Source organism: Falco biarmicus, chromosome 13 (assembly GCF_023638135.1).
Source record: "Falco biarmicus isolate bFalBia1 chromosome 13, bFalBia1.pri, whole genome shotgun sequence".
NCBI lineage: Eukaryota > Metazoa > Chordata > Aves > Falconiformes > Falconidae > Falco > Falco biarmicus.
This window is the reverse complement of record NC_079300.1, coordinates 23,846,961-23,867,188: the sequence shown is the minus strand read 5'-3', so window position 1 is coordinate 23,867,188 and position 20,228 is coordinate 23,846,961. Positions and strand designations below refer to the sequence as shown.

The 20,228-nt window shown below is 51.0% G+C and overlaps 1 protein-coding gene and 1 long non-coding RNA gene across 12 annotated transcripts in view; both read left to right on the top strand.

Annotated features, from left to right (window-relative positions):
* LOC130157976 (uncharacterized) overlaps positions 1-9,132 on the top strand; it is a 58,899-nt gene extending 49,767 nt beyond the window's left edge. For all 11 annotated transcript variants that reach the window (XR_008825108.1, XR_008825114.1, XR_008825109.1 and 8 more), the window contains 4 exons: positions 2,252-2,320; positions 2,450-4,893; positions 5,441-5,601; positions 7,949-9,132. This is a non-coding gene — a long non-coding RNA (uncharacterized LOC130157976). The remainder of the gene's footprint in view (positions 1-2,251; positions 2,321-2,449; positions 4,894-5,440; positions 5,602-7,948) is intronic.
* A 778-nt stretch (positions 9,133-9,910) lies between these two features.
* LOC130158275 (G-protein coupled receptor 35-like) lies at positions 9,911-19,989 on the top strand. Its single transcript, XM_056358885.1, has one exon. It carries the CDS (start codon positions 19,072-19,074, stop codon positions 19,987-19,989), a length of 918 nt encoding a protein of 305 aa, XP_056214860.1. The 5' UTR covers positions 9,911-19,071.
* The last annotated feature ends 239 nt before the right edge of the window (positions 19,990-20,228 follow it).

Sequence of the window (20,228 nt, the reverse complement as noted above, 5' to 3'; positions counted from 1 at the left end):
CGTGTGGACCTGGAGGCAGCTCCCCTGTTCTTTGGGACACGTGTTGGGAAGGTTGAAGCACTTTCCTGCCTTGTCCACCCTTGCTTGCAAAATGCTGGTGGGGGTCAACCAGCCAGGTGCAGGTTATGGCCAGCTATCTGCTGCGGTCAGTGACAGTAACGCCTACAGTAATGCACTTGCCAGAGCGGTGCATAGTTGTCTGCAAGTAATATCCATGATAAAATCCTCTCGCCATTAATTTACCTGTTCCTGGATGCCTGAACTCTGTAATTCCAATTACTGCATGGGATTTCATGCCCTCCGCCCTTTGGGTTTGGCCAAAGGCAGTAATGCAGAAATGTTTTTGCTGGCAGATCAGCCTAAGTGCCTCTAAAAGCCACTCCTCTTACCTCTCACTGCTCGTAGTTGAACATTTGATATGTGTGAAGGATAATTTGCTATCTGTCTTTTTGCTGTTGCAGTCGCCGATGATATCTCATCTTTATTCCCTGAAATAAAGTCAGTTAGCTAATGAGTTCCCTAATGATTATGTGAGTAATTCCTGTTGAACAATTGTTACTCTTTGCTTTAAATGGGCAGGCTTACAACAGGCTTTTCTATTGATGATTCTCATTCTTGTTTGAAATTATGGGTTCGTATTTTTTGTTTCTTACATTTTTTTATTATTATCTAATTCTCAATAAATCATCATCTCCTTGTAGGGCTGTTAGCCCTGAAGAATCTTAATGGGACTTGGTGAGTTTGAATAGTAGTTATGCTTTGCAGTGAGTTGGGGTAATCTCTTTATTTTGGTACAGACCATCATAAATATTAGTGATTGCCATTAGGGAGCACCATGAGCATTTTAGCGAGATGCTGACTGCCTAGAATTACCTATTTTTTTAAAGGACCCAAATGCTTCCTGTGGGATCCCTTTGGGTTGTTCCATCAAACGTGGTTTGCTGGTCGTCTGCAGGGAACTTGGTCTCCAAACTTGTTGCTGCTGTGAGCGCTGCAGCCTTGGTCTGTTTACCCTTTTCTAGACGGTAATAAATAGTTATCAGATTTGATCCGTTTTAACTAAAACTCAAACAGTAGCCACAGGTAGTATCGAAGCCTTTAGGAGCCCTATTAATTAAGAGCCATTTCCCCCCCCACCCCGATTACCAGGAATGGTTTGCAGTGTGAGGACAAACAGCAATAGCTGGAAACAGGTTACAGGCAGCAGAGCTCTAACTAGATGCTCAGGACAAGCTTTGCCTGCAGCAGTGCTGTCCTGGGATGCAGCTCCAGGGACGCTGCTCCCAGGGGTGCCGGTGGGGGGGGCGAAGTGCTGGCCAGGTGAAGATGGGGGCAGGCAGGAACAAGCGTCTGTGCTTGCCCTGGAGCTCCCCAGCTCGCACGGCTTGCACCCAGCCGTCCTGCTGCCCAGCAGCGTGCGTGCACGTATGCACACACACACACACAGAGTTTATCTGATTGCCATTCGGATGAGACCTCCGCTGGGCTGCGAGTCCCTCTGCCACCCCTTTTCTTTGCCTGTTGCTGGTTTAGTGGTTGTTCTCTAAATAGCCCCTGATGCTACGTGAAATCTATATGGCTTCCAGTAGTGGCTCTGGTCCAAGCATGGTCGTGAAGAGGAATGAGAAAGTTACACTCTCTAGCAAGGACGTATTCTGAGGTCTGCTTGGTTATACTGAGTTCAGAGAAGCCTGGTGTACCCTAGCCCTCAGCTGCAGGCTCAGCTCTTGCCACAGGCTGTGAGCAGCCTGTACCACTCTGCTTCCCAGACCACAGTGTTTCAGATGTCCCTGCAAAATGTTGCTCTTGGTAGTGTCTGTCAGTGCAGATCTGTAGTCTGTACGTACTCCTCTCTAGGCTTTCAGCTTCACAGCAAGACGAGGCGTGGTAGAAATTACGAGTACAGCACTATCATCCTTATAGAGCCAGCAGAGCTGAGAGATAGCATCCTCCTCTGTGCCAGGGAAGACATCTGGGGAGGAAAGTGTGACTCAGGGAGCCTGGCAATTAAAACCGATGGATATCAAACTGGAAAGAAGGTTTTAATTTAGCACTGAGGGCAATTAGACACCAAAAAGACAAAGAAAAAGCAAAAAAAATTCTTCATTGCTTGAGATCTTAGAGCCAGTGTCATCTGTCTGGAAGAGGACCTGGTACAGAAACGGGGTGTTTCCCATGCAGAAACCTCAGCTGGAATCAGGGAAGGACTTTGGCTGGTTGGAGTCACTGACCCCCTTCCCTCGCCCCACAGGCCAGGCAGGTGAAGCTCGAAGGCTACAGCAGAGCCACGACATGAAAGGGATCCCTAGGATGCACCGAGGTAAAGAATGTATCCTGCCAGATTGGTCGCTGACACATAGATCCACAAATGCCGTTGTCTTATATGTTAAAAGGGTTAAATCTTACTTTCTCCCGTTTTTTCTTGTTTTCTTTCTTCTTTTCTGTACAGGATTAGAAAAGTCATGGTCCCAAAAAGATTTCTGGTCTACCACCATCCTTCATAGCAAAAGGTTCCTGAAGAGCCCCCCCAGTCCGTCCTCTCCCCCAGTGCCGCAGCAGGACTTCACATAGCAAAGCATTTGTCTGCTGCGAAGCCACAAGTCACATCTTTGCAGTGACAGCTGTGTATGTTTGGGGATGCAGCAAGTGTCGATACTGGCCTCTGGGGGGGCTGGGGGAGCCCAGCGTGGGCAGCAGGGCTGGACTGGCGCACAGCTGGACACATGTGGCTGGCTGCCCTCCTTCCCAAGCAGGGGCTGAACCCTTCCCTGCCAAGGGGCTCGAGGCCGCGAGCTGTAAGTACCCAAATGTCAAAAGGAAACATCACTCTCACGGGGACCTGCCCATGCACTGTGGTGGGGCTCATCCAAATTTTGGACAGGGTGCAAACTTTTGCACTTAAAGACCTGTAAATCATGACACACAGTTAAAAAAATGCCCTTTAGACACTTAGTTCAGACACTACTTTCCCCTGAATGTAACCTCCTGGTAACCTGTGTTGTTATAGCATCCGACAGGATGATTAGAAAAATAAGTAGTAGTAATTCTCCACAGAGCTACTGCAAAATAGCCTGCAAGCAAAATGAAGATCGATCGCTGTTTAGGGGAAAAGCAATGCGATGATCTGAAATCAGGAAAGCAAATCAAGCAGAGATTTCCTGTGACAAAAGGTTTTCAATGAGATTAATGTAATTGAGTGGAAGGGAAAGGAAGAACCACAACATTCTGAATTAAGCATGTAAGCAAGTTCAGCAAATAATTTCTGACCTGTTGAAGCAGAGGACGTGGTTTTGCTTGGATTTACTGCCCCCAGATATTTCTGTATGAGGATCTAGGTCTGTCCAGCTGCCGAAGTGTCACTCTGGATTTACGCTAGTGTAAAAGGGAGCAAAATACAGCCTGCATCTGGTGTGAGGTGCGTGAATTTGGAAAGGTAAAGAAAAAAGTGTGCATGGAATAGTCCTGGAGAAGAGGGCTTCCCGCTAGAGTGATGGTTTCTGCTGGGGAGACCAGTCTTCTGCGGCTCAAAGGCAGCTTGTGCCTTAACCTTTAGCAATAGTAAAAGGAAGCAAGTAGTAAAAGTACTGCTTGGCAATGGGAAAAAAAAAGACGAAGGGATGCGGGGGCTGTGGGGCGGCAGGTGGCAGCGTGTGGGGTGCAGGGCAGGAGGGCTTGGGGCAGGTTGGTGCTGGAGGGGCACATCAGGGCTTTCCCACCCCGCTATGCCCAGAGCCCACCTCCACCCACAGCCTGGTTTATTGGCTGCTGCTGGCTCCTCGGCACGGGGCACGGGATGGCTCAGGCGGGAGGGAAGCCCGTCTGTGTGGCTGAGCCCACGCAGGAGACCCTGCCACCGTGTCGCTGCTGAGGGCCATCCCACTGCTGTACGCACGGGTCTCCATGGCTAAGGGGGACAGCTCTGCCCTCGCAGCAACGTAGGATCCGTGTCCTTCTTCCTATGACGACCAAAGGTTATGGGCACATCAGTAGTAGCTGCGTTTTAGTACCCCAGGGTTTCAATAAAACCATTCTATAACTCTGCCATCTTGTAGCAAAGTAGAAAATTGCTTTTAAAAATAATAATTATTTCCCACACCTGCAAATTTTTAAACTTGAGGGTCTAGGAGGCAAAAATAAATATCACATCTCACTTTGTTGTATGTCTTCTGGTAATACCAGCAGAAGAGGTTGGTTTTTTGCCTTGACCTTTTACTTCAGGGAGGAGAGGTTTCATCTGCATGCGAGACACACCGAACTGTGCTCCAGGCCACGGTGAGTAGAGTGATTGCACATCTTGGTCAAAATGTCAGAGAGATACAGATGTAGTGAAATGAATGAGGCACGTTTGAGGGGCTGTTGGAAAGAAGCAGTCATCCAAAATTGCAGCAGCAACTTGCAGCTGCACATGCATCCCTGCAGGTTCCTGCTGCAGCATGACCCAAGGGCTCATGGGTTTGCTCACTGTGAAGTATTGCGTTGGAGGGTGAATTTTGAGAGTGCATTTTAGACAGTGCCAGATCTACGCAGAAACCTCAGGTTGCAGGTGGAGATTTCTCATGAGCTTCTGCGTGTGCAGCAGTGTTGGCAGCAGCAGCAGCAGCTCCCAGCAAGTAACCCCAGAATTTTCCCTTAGGAGCGGTTAGCCCCGATCTGCTAACAGATCCATCTGTTATCCCTGATAACAGGGTTCATTGCTGGGAGAGGCGCTCGGTGCCGTAACCCACCTCAGGTCCCTGAAGCAACCCGACAAGTGCGAGCAGACTCGGTCACATCACTGCGATCCGGTGCCCGGCACTGATGAATAAGGAAGTCAGGAGATAACGGAGATGTTTCCTGAGGACCAGCCTCCCACAGGAGGTCTTGCCTTCTCCAAAAACACCAGTACTGTACTAAGTGAGTATTTTTAACCATTAAAAATACTTAAACCATTAAAACTTGGGAGAGGTAAAGGGGCAGGGGGGGGACCCAAATAAGAGGTTGTTGTGACTATTACAACAAAACTTGAGCAGGTCCAGAAGTCACTTGACAAACACCAAGTGAAACCCGGCCCTGAGCAGGCAGAAGATGGCATTGTAGTGGTAAGAAGGTGTGTGTTTATCTGCAGGCTCAGGGTCCATATCACCAGCACCTGAAAAATGCCCTGTGGTCACAACTTTGCACAGAGGAGCCATGGGGAAATTTGCACAGAAGAAATGTAATGGGGCAAAGCACACAAAGCCCCAGCCAACAAATGAACTTCATAGTTCAATGGGATCTGGGACAACTTTATGGGTTTCTTGGTTTTCCCTTCCTCCCACGCTCCTGCCGCCTGCAGCTTGCTGCTCCACGCTGCCCCGTGCTCGTGAGCGATGACGAGGGCTGGGAAGGAGAGTGGCCACCGCCACGGGGTGGTGTCTTTTTGGCCAGATCTCCTGCCCAAGTTTTGTTTCTTTTTTTCTAGGCAACATGGAGTTCTTCAGGTGGGAAGCCCACCTGTATGTTGGAGAATCCGGTGCGTTGTCAGGCCTTGGGACGAAAGGGTGCCTGTGCACGAGGTCAGGGGCTTTTAAGTGTTGTGCTGCGTGGAATCCTCACCAGTGATGAGCAGTTGGATAACACAGAGTGAGTGAGCGATCAAGAGTGAAAGTGTCTTGGTGCAAATCAGTGGCTTTCTGTGGGTGCATTGCTTTCAGCTCCTCACCTTCGCACGCGTGTGTTAACTGCGAGGTGCTGAAAGCCAAGATGTGCAAGCTCAAAATTACAGTCCAGTGGCAGATCCTGGAGCTGAACTTCCCAGACCACATTTGCCTTGATTTGTGTCCGTGCAAGGGGAAATGTGCCAGTCTCCCAGGTTCTGTGCTCATGGGCCATGCTCATTGCTCTTCGGTTTTATTCTCCGAGCGTAGTATGTCAGCACAGCTCCAGAAAAAGGAAAAGTTGACACTTACAGGTATGCTTATATGCTTCCCTGTTCTGAAAATCAAAGCAAACATGAACAACTTTTTTAATCTAAAAGGCAGTCCTGCAAAGGTTACCAATTAATCCAGCCACTGACATATTACATTTTCTGTAAATGCACAGAGAGATCTACAGCTCACACCACCCAGCAGGCTCAGGGTAGCATCGTTTCCTTTAAATCCTGTTATTCCAATTGCACAGTTTAATTATATTGAATGCTCTGTAGCGTACGCAGGGGAGGAAAAACCCATTTGTCCTCGTTAGCTGGTGTGCCCTGTGGCCCCGGTGCTCTGGAGCTGTGTGATGTTATTGATGGATCCGGTGTATCTCTGGTAAGAAACGAGGATTTAGGCACTTGATCCTTGACGAGACATTGATCTGCGCTGGGGCTGGGACAGGTGCTTACACCGCTCGTGTGGTGCAACGCTCATGCAGTAGGGATGAACACCGTGCCTCAGTCCTTCAGCAGAGTCCTGTCACAGCCACCTGCCGCTGCCAGCTCCCTTGGTTAGCTGGGCACAGCCTGTGCCTCATGTATGGTTTGGAAACCGGTGCTGTGCTTGAGCCCAGATGGGAAGGACTTCACATGTTGGGTTTTGCAGTGACACTGGTAGCAGGTCTGCTATGGGTCACCCGTGGTGTTTAGGGGACCAGGACCAGGTGGAGACCACCATCCAGTGACTCCTCCGTGCCAGCCTGCCCTGGTGGCAGGGGCTTTCCCTGGCTGCTGGTGCTCCGAGGACCCTCAGCAAATACTCTTTGCCAGGTTTCCACCTCCCCCTCGGTGCAGCCCCTTGAGGTCACCAGCCCAAGCCCTGCTGAGCAGCTGTGGCCATGTGCAGGCAGCACCCGGTGTGACGCTGTGCCACAGATGCTTTATCAGCCATCGCCACCGTATCACTAACAGTGCTGACATGTTGTATGATGCTTTTTTCTTATATGGTTCTGCAAAATTTTGCTGATTTGCTACCTTCCTGTGCATGGCTTGCTTCACCAGCAGCAAGACAGGTGGTTTACTGGTATGTAGGAACAAAGAAATTAAATTATAACTCTTTGGTCCCAGTAATTTCTGCTTAACCTCCCTCTCTAGAGTCAGTTAGCTTGTGGCCAACTGACAATGTTGGTAAGAGGGTCAGGTGGAGAGGAACCTGATGAAGTTCCACAAAGGCCAGTGTCGGGTCCTGCCCCTGGGCAGGGACAGCCCCACGCACCAGCATGGGCTGGGGCTGAGCTGCTGGGGCCAGCTCTGCGAGGAAGGACCTGGCAGTGATGGCACACAGCAAGTTGCCCATGGGCCAGCAGTGTGCCCTGTGGCCAGGAAGGCCAGTGGGACCCTGGGGAGTACTGGGAGGAGCGTGGCCGGCAGGCGGAGGGAGGGGGGGATCCTGCCCCTCTGCTCTGCCCCGGTGAGGCTGCGTCTGGAGTGCTGTGCCCAGCGCTGGGCTCCCCAGTTCAAGAGAGATGGGAACTGCTGGAGAGGGGCCAGCAGAGGCTACTAAGGTGATGAGGGCATCACCCTTATGAGAACATCTCCCTTATGAGGAAAGGCTGAGGGAGCTGGGCCTGTTTAGCCTGGAGAAGAGAGGGGATCTTATCAATGCATACAAACATCTCAAGGGAGGGTATCAGCAGGACAGGGCCAGGCTCTTTTCAGTGGTGCCCAACGACAGGACAAGGGGCAACAGGAACAAACTGCAACACAACAAATTCCTTCTGAATATGAGGAAGAACCTCTTTACCTTGAGGGTGATGGAGCACTGGCACAGGCTGCCCAGAGAGGCTGTGGAGTCTCCTCTGGGGACGTTCAAACCCACCTGGACGTGATCCTGTGCAACCTGCTCTAGGAGAACCTGCTTTAGCAAGGGGCTGGACTAGATGATCTCCAGAGGGCCCTTCCAACACTGATTCTGTGATTTGCCTTCTGAAAATATTGAATGAAAGGGCGGTAAATGAACTATTCCTAAATCTTCATTTTTTTAAACTGTATTGCTAATTTTGTTTTCCATTTCAGTAAATGGAAACAGATCAGATGAAACAGCAACTTTTTGGGACAGAGGCACCATCATCTTTCATGAATGATGCAAGATGGATTTGAATCTGATTTGTCACCTCTCCTTTGCCAAGTCACTGCTAGTTCGTAAATGATCGGATAACCTCCTTTCTGAAAAATCCAAGTTTATGGAACACTCTTTCCCCCTGCCCTGTGCCTCTGTGAGCCCCCCGGCTGTTTTCCTGTCTCTGGTCTCCCACAGAAGTTTCACAGTTTAATGATTTATTTGGGTCCATGTGGCAAGGTATGGCCATTTGTCCATAAAGGCAGGATCCCTTGAGGACATGGGACCCAAAGAGGTGACTTTGAAAACGAGAAAATGGCCCTGTATCATCACTTTTGACTTTTTTTCTGGGCTGTTTCTAGCTGTTCCATTTTGGTGCCTGTGGGTGCACAGTGCACCGTTAGCTCCAGGTTAGCCGATGACTTGAGCAGTGCCGTGCCACAGCCACCAGCCACCCCGGCACCCAGGAAGGCTGGTGACGTGCCTACTCGCCAGCTCCATGCCCCGGACGGGGTGGCCTGGGGGTGATGCTGTGGCCCCTGCTGGCTGGGGCGGAGAGTGGGGCTGGATGCAGTGGCAAGGGCTGGGGAGAGCTTCCCCGTACGTCCTGTAAAAAATGCCACCACATGGGGCAATAGAGCCATTGCTGTAGGGGAAAAACTCTCCCAGCTAAACTGCATGCTCTCATCTGCATACATAAAAAACCAAGCTGTAATGTAGTTTAAAAGACAAGTGGAAAAATAAACATGGGGTACGCAGGGCAATGAAACAAAATGGTTCTTATATTTATATAAGAGCAAAAGGTTTTTTTCAGCTCAAGAAATCAATAATGTGATATTAATGAGGCTGAACAGGCTGATGTACAGCCTGAAGAGCGCTAATTATCTGTTCCACACCATGTGTGCAGGACATAGGTAAAATTCATTCAAAACAGAGGCACCTGTGTGATGTATGGCTACAGCACGGTACGGTGGGGAATTGCTGCAGCCGGCCCTGGCACGAAGCACTGCTGGCTTTGCAAACAATGCTGTCCTCATGTCGTCTTTGTTTTCTTCCTCCTTAGACACATGAATGTAAACTGTAAACAAATTAAACTTTGCATCTGGAATTTTAATAAAGGTGAAGATGTTCCACACCCAAAGGACAGCACAGCAAAGTGACCTTTCAAATTGATTAACATAAGAAAGAGATGTTCATGATTGAGGGGTGGGAAGGAAAAAAAAACCAAACTACCCAAGTTAGAGTGTTTTTCCCTTGCTGCCATGGAAAAGGTGGTACCTTCAAAGGTCACCCAGACTGTCTTGCAAAGTTTTGCAGCATCCCACGCAGGCGTCTCACACCACAAGCAAAACCACATCATCATCTAGTCCTCTTCACTGTATATGTTTTATCAACACACAAACAGATGTAGTCTGTGTTAGATTAGCATCCTCCAGCACTGACATTTGGTGGGAAATGGGTGACAAATGCCAGGAAAATACACAGGCCCTCAGGAGGACCCAGCAGGCACAGCCTTCTCCTGTCTTCCTTGGGGGAATGAATCCCTGTGTCCAGGCCAGACAGCCTGCTTGCAGGCAGGTGCCACTGGCCTTACTGGCACAGACCTACATTCCCGCAGTGCTGTTTGGCTGCCACCATCCAAGAGGTCCTCTCCTGCCACATCTCTGTGTCCCCTGGCCACTTCCAGCCTTTGCACAGGGTGGAGCACATCAGTCCTGCCTGTACAGCCAGCCTGCCCTCATCTCTGTCCCCACATCCATCGTATTGTCCCCCGGACACCTTACCCTCCTGGCCTGCATCCCTCTTGGGGCTCTTTCCTAGGCCACCACATCCCAACTAGATGCTTCTCACCTGCACCTCCAACCTCTGCCACAAAACACTCCTCCCTCCCTCCCTTCTCCCTCCCCCCCAGCTGAGTTCAGGCTGGCGCTGGCACTGTCAGCCACCACCGCCTTAGTCCCTTCTGCAAAGTGCAGCCTCCTGCACGCCTGCAGAGGCACACGAGGCTGCACCAACACCATTGCACCACCACCTCTGCAGAATCTCACCTCCTCTGCTTGCCAAAGGCTGCACCCTGCAATGCCAAATCAGCCGCAGATGCTGCACCCAGCACCGGGCTGGCAGGGTCTGTCCCCTGGGGGACACTCTGCTCTCGCCAGCCCGTGGTTGGGGCAGACCTCCTGGACAGGAGGAGGTGCATGTTGGTCCAGGCAGGGATGGCTCCCGCCACATCTCCCTCAGCCGGTCCTGGGGGCTCAGGGCTAGGACAGGTGAGCCACGACATCCTGCTGTCTCCGAAGCGGCCAGCACACCATGTGGGAGCCACTCAGGGCTTTCTGCCTCACCTAGGGGAGGCTGGGCGGCCTGTCCTGCTGGCAGCAAGGCCAGCGAGAGGTGCACGTCCCTTCACAGCTTGATTTTGGACTGCAGCACCCACCCCATCTCTGTCTCTCAGAGGTGGAAGGATGCATACTCAGCCATCTCTCTCACCTGTCCTCCTAAGATCTGCCCATGGATGGCAGAGCTTGGATGGACCCTGCTGACAGCTTGCTCAGTGATGACTCAGGCTATGGACAAACTGTCTTCCACAGGCTGCCCCAAACTGTGCTCAACTCCCCCCTCAAGGAGACCTCTGTGATCTCCCCCCCCTGGGCTGCACCACCCTACAGAAGCTCCCTGACCCCCACCATGCTGCAAGACAACCACAGCTGCATGTAGGTGGGTGACAGACAGGTGACCTGTGAGCCTCGCATGGCAGGTTCCATCGCCACGCTTGCATGTCACGGGGAGGGTGGGCACCACCGGTGTGGAGACAGCCAAGGCTGAGGGCTTCACTTTCCCTGCAAACACAGGGAGAGGAGAAACTGAAGCTCTTGTGCCCACCTTGCTGTGGAGGGGACCTCTTTGGAAGTGATGGGTGGTGGGCACAGCTGCCTTGTAATCAGCGGTGTCAGTACGCAGAGGGGCAACCTGGGCTCTGCAGCCGGGTTTCGCTGGGCTAGTGCTGGCTGAGAGCTGAACGTGTTCGCACGCGCGTGTGTGTGGCACCCTGGCTGCTTCCTGGGCCCATCAGACACTTCCACACAATGATGGGCTGTGCTGTCCGCCTCGACTGTTGCCCCGGGAGGGCTTATCTCAGCGCCACGGCACACTCATCTTGAGGGAGAAGTGCCCCTGCACAAAGACACTTGTGTCTAAGTGGCAGGTAGGATTGGAAAGTGAGCCGCCCTGTGATGAAGAGGAGGAAGAAGGATGAGGTGAGACACACTGCGGCAGTAGCACTGGCCGTGTATGCCATGGGCAAACTTGATCTGAAACACCTTCACACCTGCCTGTCATGTTTCACTGGGAGTGCTGCCTCAGTGTGGCAAAAGCCACGCTCAGCCCGTCCCGCTACACTCGTGATGCCGCCTGCCCGTCTCCCTGCCTGGCACCCTGCCGGAGAGGGCCCCCCTTGCAGCCCACCGCGTGGGGCTGAGCTGCCACCTTGCCCAGTGCCACAGCACCACCCGATGCTGCCACTTTTTCCCACCTTGGTGCCCCAGTTCCCCCTGCAACAGGGTGCAAGGCAGCCACTCCGCCGGGGTTCGGCAGGCTCTGACCCCCAGCTCTGCCCGGCTGGCAGCCCACCCGCACGGCCACGGCAGGGGACCAGCCTCTCCCCACCCGTGGCTGGCCCTGTCACGGTGGGGCTGTGGGCGGGATGCCCCCACCAGCGGGCTCTCGGTGCTGACAGCTGCAGTTCTGCAGAGCTGGCAGACGTGTGACTCATCTCAGTGCTGTCTCACACGCTGAGGACACAAACACACTTATCAAGAAGTCTCTCCTGGAAGGGAAAGCACCATGCTTTTATGGTTTCCACTGCGTCATTTCCATCACACCACACCATCAGATGCTGAAGCATACTGCTGCCCTGAAGCATCACCCCTCACCGAGCCCCAGGGAGGTATTTGCTCCCTTCCCCACTGGCCTGTGGCTTTTGTTCACTTAGCATTTCAGAGTTCAAAGCCTTGTCTTCCCATGTGGAAGACGGGCATCCCTGCCTCTCTGCTGGCCCTCAGCCAGCCATCCACTCTGCAGTTTCAATGGGCTGCAGCAAGCACACTCGGTGAAGGATTTCTGTTTGTAACTGCTCCTGTCCCAGGCACTATACCCAGATTTTTGGACAGCAGCATGTAGAGGCAGAGCTGGCATCTTCCATAGAAAATCTTAGCCTGATCCTTTTACCTTCTCTGTCCTAAGTAATTTGCTGCTGCTGCTGCTCATCTCCTCTCCTTTTACAGCCAGATCTGCATGGTGAGCTGGCACTCACGGTGTGCTCGTCCCTGTAACAATGCTGACTTACTATCTTCAGAAAAGGTAGGAAGGAACATCGAGAGGACTACAGGACAGCCAGTCTCACCTTGATCCCCGGGAAAGAGGTGGATGAATTCCTCTTGGAAACCATTTAAAACCATACTAAGTACAAGGAGGTGATTTCATTTACAAAATCATGTCTCATCAACTTGTTAGCTGCTTCTAAAGGATGCCTTTTCTTGGTGAATGAAGTGAGAGCGGCAGGTGGTGTTCACCTCAACTTCAGTGTTGAAAGCCTTACTGTCTCCCATAATACCGGCAGAGACAGACAGCTGAAGTATGAGCTGGGAAATGGACACTGAGGTGGTCGGAAAACTGGCTGAACCACCAGGTCCCAAGGGCCGTGGTTTGCAGCATGAAGTCCAGCTGGAGGCCAGTCCTTAGCGGAGTCCCTCAGATGTCAAGACTGGGGCGAATGATGAAGATGCCAAGTGGTACCGGCCTGGCGCTAGGGCAGAGTGTGCCCTCTGCAAGTCTGCAGATCGTATAAAACTGGGGGGCGGCTGATACACCAGGGGGTTGTGCCACCGTTCAGAGGCACCTTGACAGGCTGAAGAAGTGGGCTGACAGGGACCTCGTGAGGCTCATCTAGGGGAAGTGCAAAGTCCTGCACCTGAAGAGTAATAGCCCCATGCACCAGTACAGGCTGGGGCTGACAGGCTGGAAAGCAGCTTTGCAGAAAAGGACCTGGGATCCTGGTGGAAACCAAGCTGACCATGAGCCAGCAATGCAGCCCTGTTGCAGCAGAGGCAGGCAACAGCATCCTGGCATCCTGGGCTGCATTAGGATGAGCATTGCCAGCAGTTCAAGGGAGGTGATCCTTCCCCTCTACCTAGCACTGGTAAAATACATCTGGAGTGCCGTGTCCAGTTCTGGGCTCCCCAGTACAGGACAGACACGGACTTACTGCAGCAAGTACAGGAAAGTGCCACAAAGGTGATTAAGGGACTAGAGCATCTCTCATATGAGGAGAGGCTGAAAGAGCTGGGACCGTTCAGCCTGGAGGAGAGAAGGTTTGCAAGGATCTTATCCATATAACATTGGGTATAAACACCCAGTGGAAGGAAGTAGGGAAGATGGAGCTCTTAGCAGTGACAGTGAGAGGACAAGAGGCAATGAGCACAAACTGAAATACAGAAAAGTCCATTTAAACGTAAGAAAAAATGTTACTCTCATGCTGATCAAACACTGTTGCCCAGAGAATCTGTGGAGACACCCTTGGAGATTTTCAAAACCAGACTGGACATGGCCCTGGGCAATGGGCTCTGTGCAAGGGGTTGAGGTAAACCTCAAGAGGGCTCTTCCAATCTCAATCACTCTGTGAACAAGACCATCATCCTGGGCTCTCAGTCAAAAATAACTCAAAGTATCAGCCTCTGTTTGGGATATGCAGCTGCACCTACCACAGGCGCACAGCTCCCACAGCGTTTCCTTTGTGGCTGTCCTGACACGTGTCTTTCCTGGCCTTAAACCCCTGCAGTGACCCTCCCACCCCTCTTTCACGCTGCAGCCCAAAGAGCCATCGCAGCCTTTCATATCAGCACGCTTCCCTGCCTTCTTCCACCACAGCACCTCACAAATGCCAGATGGTGTCTGAGGGTCTCACCAGTGTGTGATTCAGAGACATTTTATGTGGCTCCTACCTTATGCACTGACGGTTTGGTCTCTGCAACAGACGAACATGGGGGCTTTGGATGCCTGGTTGCCTCCTGAGCGCTGTGATCAGCACACACATCTCTGTGGTTATAGTGTGGCTGCAAGGTGCGAAAGCCTTGTGGTGGAGCGGAGCGAGTGGGTCTTATCTTCAGGATGTTCTGTCAGGTCCTCTCCCCTGCACAGCCTTGCTGGACAGCTGTACTGCAGCACTTCCTCTGCTTGATGTCACCTGATGCCTCCCAAGCCAGGGACACCTGGGCCACGTCAGCATCCTGCCAGCCTTTGCTCACCACACCAGTGCCTGTGTGCTCTTTGCCCCTGAGCCCGAGCCAGCAGGCTTCTCTTCTCTCACAGCTCACCTAGCCAGGAGAGCACTCGTTGTGCTGCTTTATGAGCAACCAATGACCATTAGCACCTCTGCAACGAAGAAGTGTTACAGCTGATCAGGTTCTAAGGGTAAGTGGGCAGTGAGACAACTCCCCGCTAGCTATTTTGCACGCTGATTATCATCACCAACTAAATAGCCCACCACTGAGCCCTTTGGAGCTTACAGAATGCAGGGTGTGACCAGGGAGGCTCTTTGCCAGCCACGTGAGATGCCAAGGCCTTGGTTCAGTCATCAGCCTGAAGGTCTTGGGTGCTTTGGCTGTACCTGTGCTCAGAGAGGAGTGCACGCTGGAGCCCTGCTGCTGGCCCCACTGTGGCCATCTCCTGCTCCACCCCTGCCCCAGGCACTAAACCCAGGCCAAGGGGCTGTTTGGGTACAGTGGCCTCCACCTGAGGAGGGCTGGGGAGACCTTCTCCAGCCCAGAGAGAGCCTGTACTACGTGCCAAGCTGCTCAGTGTGCCCACCTGCCCGCCCAGAGCTGTGCAAGCATGGCTCTGTTCTGTGAAGGTATCGGGGGACTACTGTCCAGTTATAAATTTCATGCTTCTTATTTCATTTTCTGCAATACGTGTTGGACTTCTGTAAGATACATTATCTCTAAACTGCTAGTGTTGCACAGCAGTTTAATTTTATTAGATCTTAACTTGCAGAATATTTTTTTTAAATAATTTTTGCAGTTAATGTATTGGCTTATATTGTGGTGGATTTGGTGGTGTTAGGTTAATGGTTGGACTCGATGATCTTAAAGGTCTTTTCCAACCTAAATGATTCTATGATTCTACAGTTCTATGAATTAATTCAGCACAGGGTGATCTAATACCATATATCACATCTTCCTGGCCTTGCTTAACTGCAGGTTTCAGCACAGCATTTCAAATCCACAGCTGCTGAGTACCACTGTTAGCCCTTGAACGCATCGTTTTAGAAAGTGCTGAATTCCAGTGAGGCACCAGACCTCACTGGAAAGTATTGCCACCGGTTATCTGGTTGGCAGACCAAACTGACATGAAATCTCCTACACAGGAGGAGGAGGTGCTATAGAAACCTTCAAGTACCAGCCAGCTTTTGGTGCCAGGTACCTGCCCTGCACATCCAGCTTGTGCCCACCCTCCAGCCCCACCGGCTGGCCCTGCTCCTCCTGGCCAGGATGCGTGGCTGCCCTGCCTCTGTCAGGACCTGCTGCTGATTTTGTGGCACTAAACCTACAGGTAATATCACTTTGTTTTATTCTCTCTTGCTTTTCTGTGAATTGCTGCTCAGGGTCCTGCTGTGGCTGGGAGGAGGGAGAGGAGGCTTAGGCGCCCAGTTTCTGCAGGGCAGGGCAGTCCTGGCCACGCAGAGGTCCATGCAATAGGTTGTGATCATTAAACCTTGTGTTAAGAGTTTCTGCTCTTATTCCAAGGTATTCTCTGGGGTCTTCGCACACAGCATGTTACTTCCTAACAGCAGCTGGGATCTGGAAGCTAAATTCATCCCAACGTGGGAAACAAGTGATTCCAAAAGTTTTCTTTTTTCTCTAAGCAAACCCTTGCACTCCTTTCCAGGGTCTTTCAAAGCAGCGCTATGGCTATGATGACTACATTACTGTTTTCAAAGGTGCGCTGATAGATGAGCCTGAAAGAACACAAATTGCAAACACCACCACCACCACCCCCCCCCAGAAACCAGCAAAAAAAGTGCTGTCCCTTAGATCACTGCGTTTGATAGAGCTGTGAATGACAACAGCAAGGTCAGAGCAGGCAGTTTCCAGATTTCTTTATGCTATTTGGAAACTAAATAAAAGTTAAAGTGCCATGGCAGGGCCCTCGCTTAGGGCTCTTCTGCCACGGAAGCACTTTGCCTGGTCACTCTTCCTGGCTGTGCTTCCCCCCCAGGTCAGCTGGCTGCCTGGGGCTTGGCTAACACCCCTGTGAAGTACTGCCCTGTCCAAGTCTACTCTCATACCTGTGTAGCATATTTATTAAATCTTTGCTGGCAGCTACCCATTCAATTTATGCAAATGTTGGTGAAAATCAGGGCAGCTGCCATGGAGGTGGCAGGTTTGAAGGCAGTTGATGCAGAAGATGCTGTACTGTACCACATACTTCCCACCCCGTTTTTCTTCTCCCTCCCCCTCTACTCAGCTCCAGGTCCCTTCCCTCACCCACCATGGCTCCCATGCTGTCCTTAGCCATTTCACCCGCCGCATTCACCCTTCACCCCTCTGGTACCTGCTCACTTCTGAGCTCTGCTCCCAAGGAGGGAGGAAGATTTTATGCACCAGACTCCCCCTCCAGTGCAGCTGCTTCCACAGTGGCCACCCTGCTGGGAAAAACCACTGGATGTTTGCCATCATGGTGCTACTGCAACACCCACTGTACCTTCAGTCTGCCTTGCTTCTCCCCCTCCAAGCTCTCTGTTAAGTGTCTGGAAGAAGCCTGCTACTCCTTGAGCTGCTGCTGGAGGAAATGAGCCCAGCCCCGGCTTTCCTCCCCAGCCGGTCACCAGCTTCCATGGCAGGGCACAGCTGCTGACTGGCCCTCCCCAGTCTATTATGGTGGGGGGAAAGCAGTACACACCCCACCTTGTTTGTCAAACCCCAGCCTATTCCTGGTCCTCCAGCAACAGCAAGACACTGTTTTACAGTCATCTCCATCCTTTTCTCACAGCTGTATGTTGCTGCCTAGCCCCTCTGATGCTAGAGCCATCTCTTTTGCCCCTCCTTAAGCATTTCCAGCAGCCACAGGATATGCTAGCTTATCAAACTGCATCTCTTTAAAGACATTTTTTTGCTCAGCCATACTCTGTCTGTGCTACGTGGCCTGCTTTGACACCTTCTGCTTGTTTCCTTCCTCCTCTCCACACCGGTCTCTGAGCTGCCTTGTGGCCTGGAGCACTTGTGAGCCACCTCCAGCCCCAAAGGTGGTGTCCACCAGAGCCCTTCCATGCTGCAGCGCACACCAGCACAGCATGCCTGCTCCATACCTCAGCATGGGGTTTCTGCTGGCACCGCACACCGGGGCCACTGAAAAGCAACCTGGGCATCAGCCATGCCAGCAAAGAGATCTGCCTCGTACAGTGAGTGAGCATAACAAGGTGGCTTCAGCCCTTGATGTAAGACATTTTCCTGCTACTACTTCCTCTGGTTCAGCAAGATTTTCCCAAAGTGACAGCCGTGAGCTTCCTTCCAGGGTGCAGGCAGGGAGCCGCAAGCCTCTGCTGGGAAAACCAGACCTGAGCACTTAAGTACTGGGAGAGAGCTCCATGCAGGAGTCACAGTAGTGTCCGTTGGTGCCCAAGACACTTGCATATCCCCCCAGCAATAGTGTTATTTGTGTCTTTATTGGTTACTTCAGAACTGGAGTCTGGTTTTGCAGGCAGTGCCCTCACCGCCTGCACATGATGCCTGCATTGCTTGCAGAGGCAACTGCTTAACCAGGCATGTCCAGCCATGGTGTCCCTTCCTGCACCTGTGAAAGCTGTAGGATTTAACCACATCCCTCAATACTTTCCTGTTAGGGTGGTAAAAACCTAATTTTAAATTAAAAGGTTAAAATTCTTTCCAAAGCACATTTAGATGCAAGCAGACATTCAGTGACACAAACGCAGAATTACCGGTTCAGATAATTCCTCCATATGCACGTCACATAAAGCCACTTTGCCCAGGATGGGGTCTGCTAAAAGCTGATTGTTATCTGCCCACAAAGTCACACTCTTCACACAACCAATACTCTTGTGAAACATCTAGCAGCTGGTGTGACAGAGGCTCAGTTACTACTACTTACATCTCATGGATTTCCCTGGGTGGCAGGGCGCCTGCCTTGAGCAGACCTTAATGGCAAGTTCCCTGTTTTGCACCAGTGTTCCTTCTTTCAGGTGTTCTGTCTCCTTTACATCTGCAGACTCATACTCTCTCCTGGAACAAATGGGCTTGAAACCCTTCCACCCCCATTCCCCTCCCAAGGATGTGGAGAGCAGCATGCCTCACTGACTCTCTTGGGGTTTCACATGTGCCTTTGGGATGCAGGAACGCAGAATCAGCTCTGTTTTCCTCTATGTAGCAGGAGCTCTGGGCTCAGAAGGCAGCCCAAAGGCTCAGAAACCTGCCCAGTTAGAGCCAGAGCATGAGGATGTCTACTAAGGAAAATCTGCTATGCCCTTTCAGCCCGTCGCTGCTCTAGTCTGGCTCCCAAGCCAGCACAACTGGTAGAAGAGCTTTTGCTCATGGGTTGCACTGGGCTTTAGCTTTGGTTGCTGCAGTCCCTGCCTAGCTCAAAATCAAGCTAAGCGCAATTTTATCTTATTTGCACAGCCTGGTTTAAGGAATTAGTGTTCACATTGTGACAGGATGCCCATGCTATCTATAGGAGCTCTTCTAAGTATTATTTCACACACCCCCATTCATATCTCCCTATTTAATAAAGGCTGTCTGCCATGTCCTATTGGAAGTGTACCTTGAGGTATTTACTCCTAAACTGAGTAAACATAAACAAAGCTTGACAAAGGATGTATCCCAGTTACAGGCTGACTGAGAAGGCCAGCTCCGTAGCCTCAAATTCACATGCATAACAAAATAAATACTTACTTAAATACCCTTTTTTACAGGAGCCATGTATCTGTTAAGAGGTAGGAGGAAAGTCTTACCACGTCTTTTCCTATTTCAGGTCTCAGAACATCATACAACATCTACACATCAGGACCATGAATGTGTCCAACAGCTGCAATGTTGCAAATCTAGAACTGTATCACAGTGTTCGTCTCATTGAATTCTGCCTGTATAACCTCATTTTCTTTTTTGGAGCACTATTTAATGCCCTTGCCCTCTGGGTGTTCTTCTGCAAGATAAAGAAGTGGACAGAAACCAGGGTGTATGTAATCAATTTAGTCCTTGCAGACTGCTTTGTCATCTGCATCTTGCCTTCCATGGCTTATTTGCTCTGGAATAAGGCAACCCGAGATGAGCTCTGCCAGTTTATAGAGGCAATGTATTTTATCAACATGGTAGTGAGCATCTACATAGTTTCATTTATCTCCATTGATCGATACATTGCCATAAAGCACCCCCTGAAAGCCAGGACCTTCAGGTCTCCATCAAAGGCTGCCTTTCTCTGTGGGCTTCTGTGGGTCTCCGTGATAATCGGGGCCACCTTTCAGTTTCAGCAGAGACACGCCGTGCTCTGTTTCCAGAAGGATACCACTGCGCCCGCTGTTCTGAGCCTGCTTTCCATTTTCTTTGTTTTCACTCTTCCGTTAGCAGTCTTCATTTTTTGTTCCACAGAAGTTATCAGGAACCTTAAGAAACGCCTGAACACAAATTCATTAGAGGACAAATTAACCCAGAAAGCTGTTCACGTTATTTATGCAAACCTGATCATATTTTTGATATGTTTTGTGCCAGCCTACCTTGGCGTGTTTGCCAGGTTCGTATTGGAGGGCGTTGGAGTTACCTGTTTCCTGCTCCAGGTTACAAAGAACTTCTCCTCCATGACAAGGTGTATCGCCACGTCCAACTGCTGCCTGGATAGCATCTGCTACTACTTTGTGACCAAGGAGTTCCATGAAGCCCTTCTATTGCCCAGACCCAGCACTGAAAAAATAGAACAAATCCACCCCTTGTAGACACACACTTGCTAAAGGAAGCAGAGGGTGGGGTGGTTGTCAGGGGTGACAAAAAACATCAAACCCAACATGCACCCCCCCATATTTCTGTAAGATCAAGAGAAGACACAGCTTCAGTGTTATTGGGGTAACTATTGCTCTTTCTCTTTAGGAAGTTAGGTTTAGCATGGCTAAGTTAATTGCAATTTATACTCTATGTTTCTGTTAAATGAGTAAGTTATTTCAGAGGTGTGTAAAAG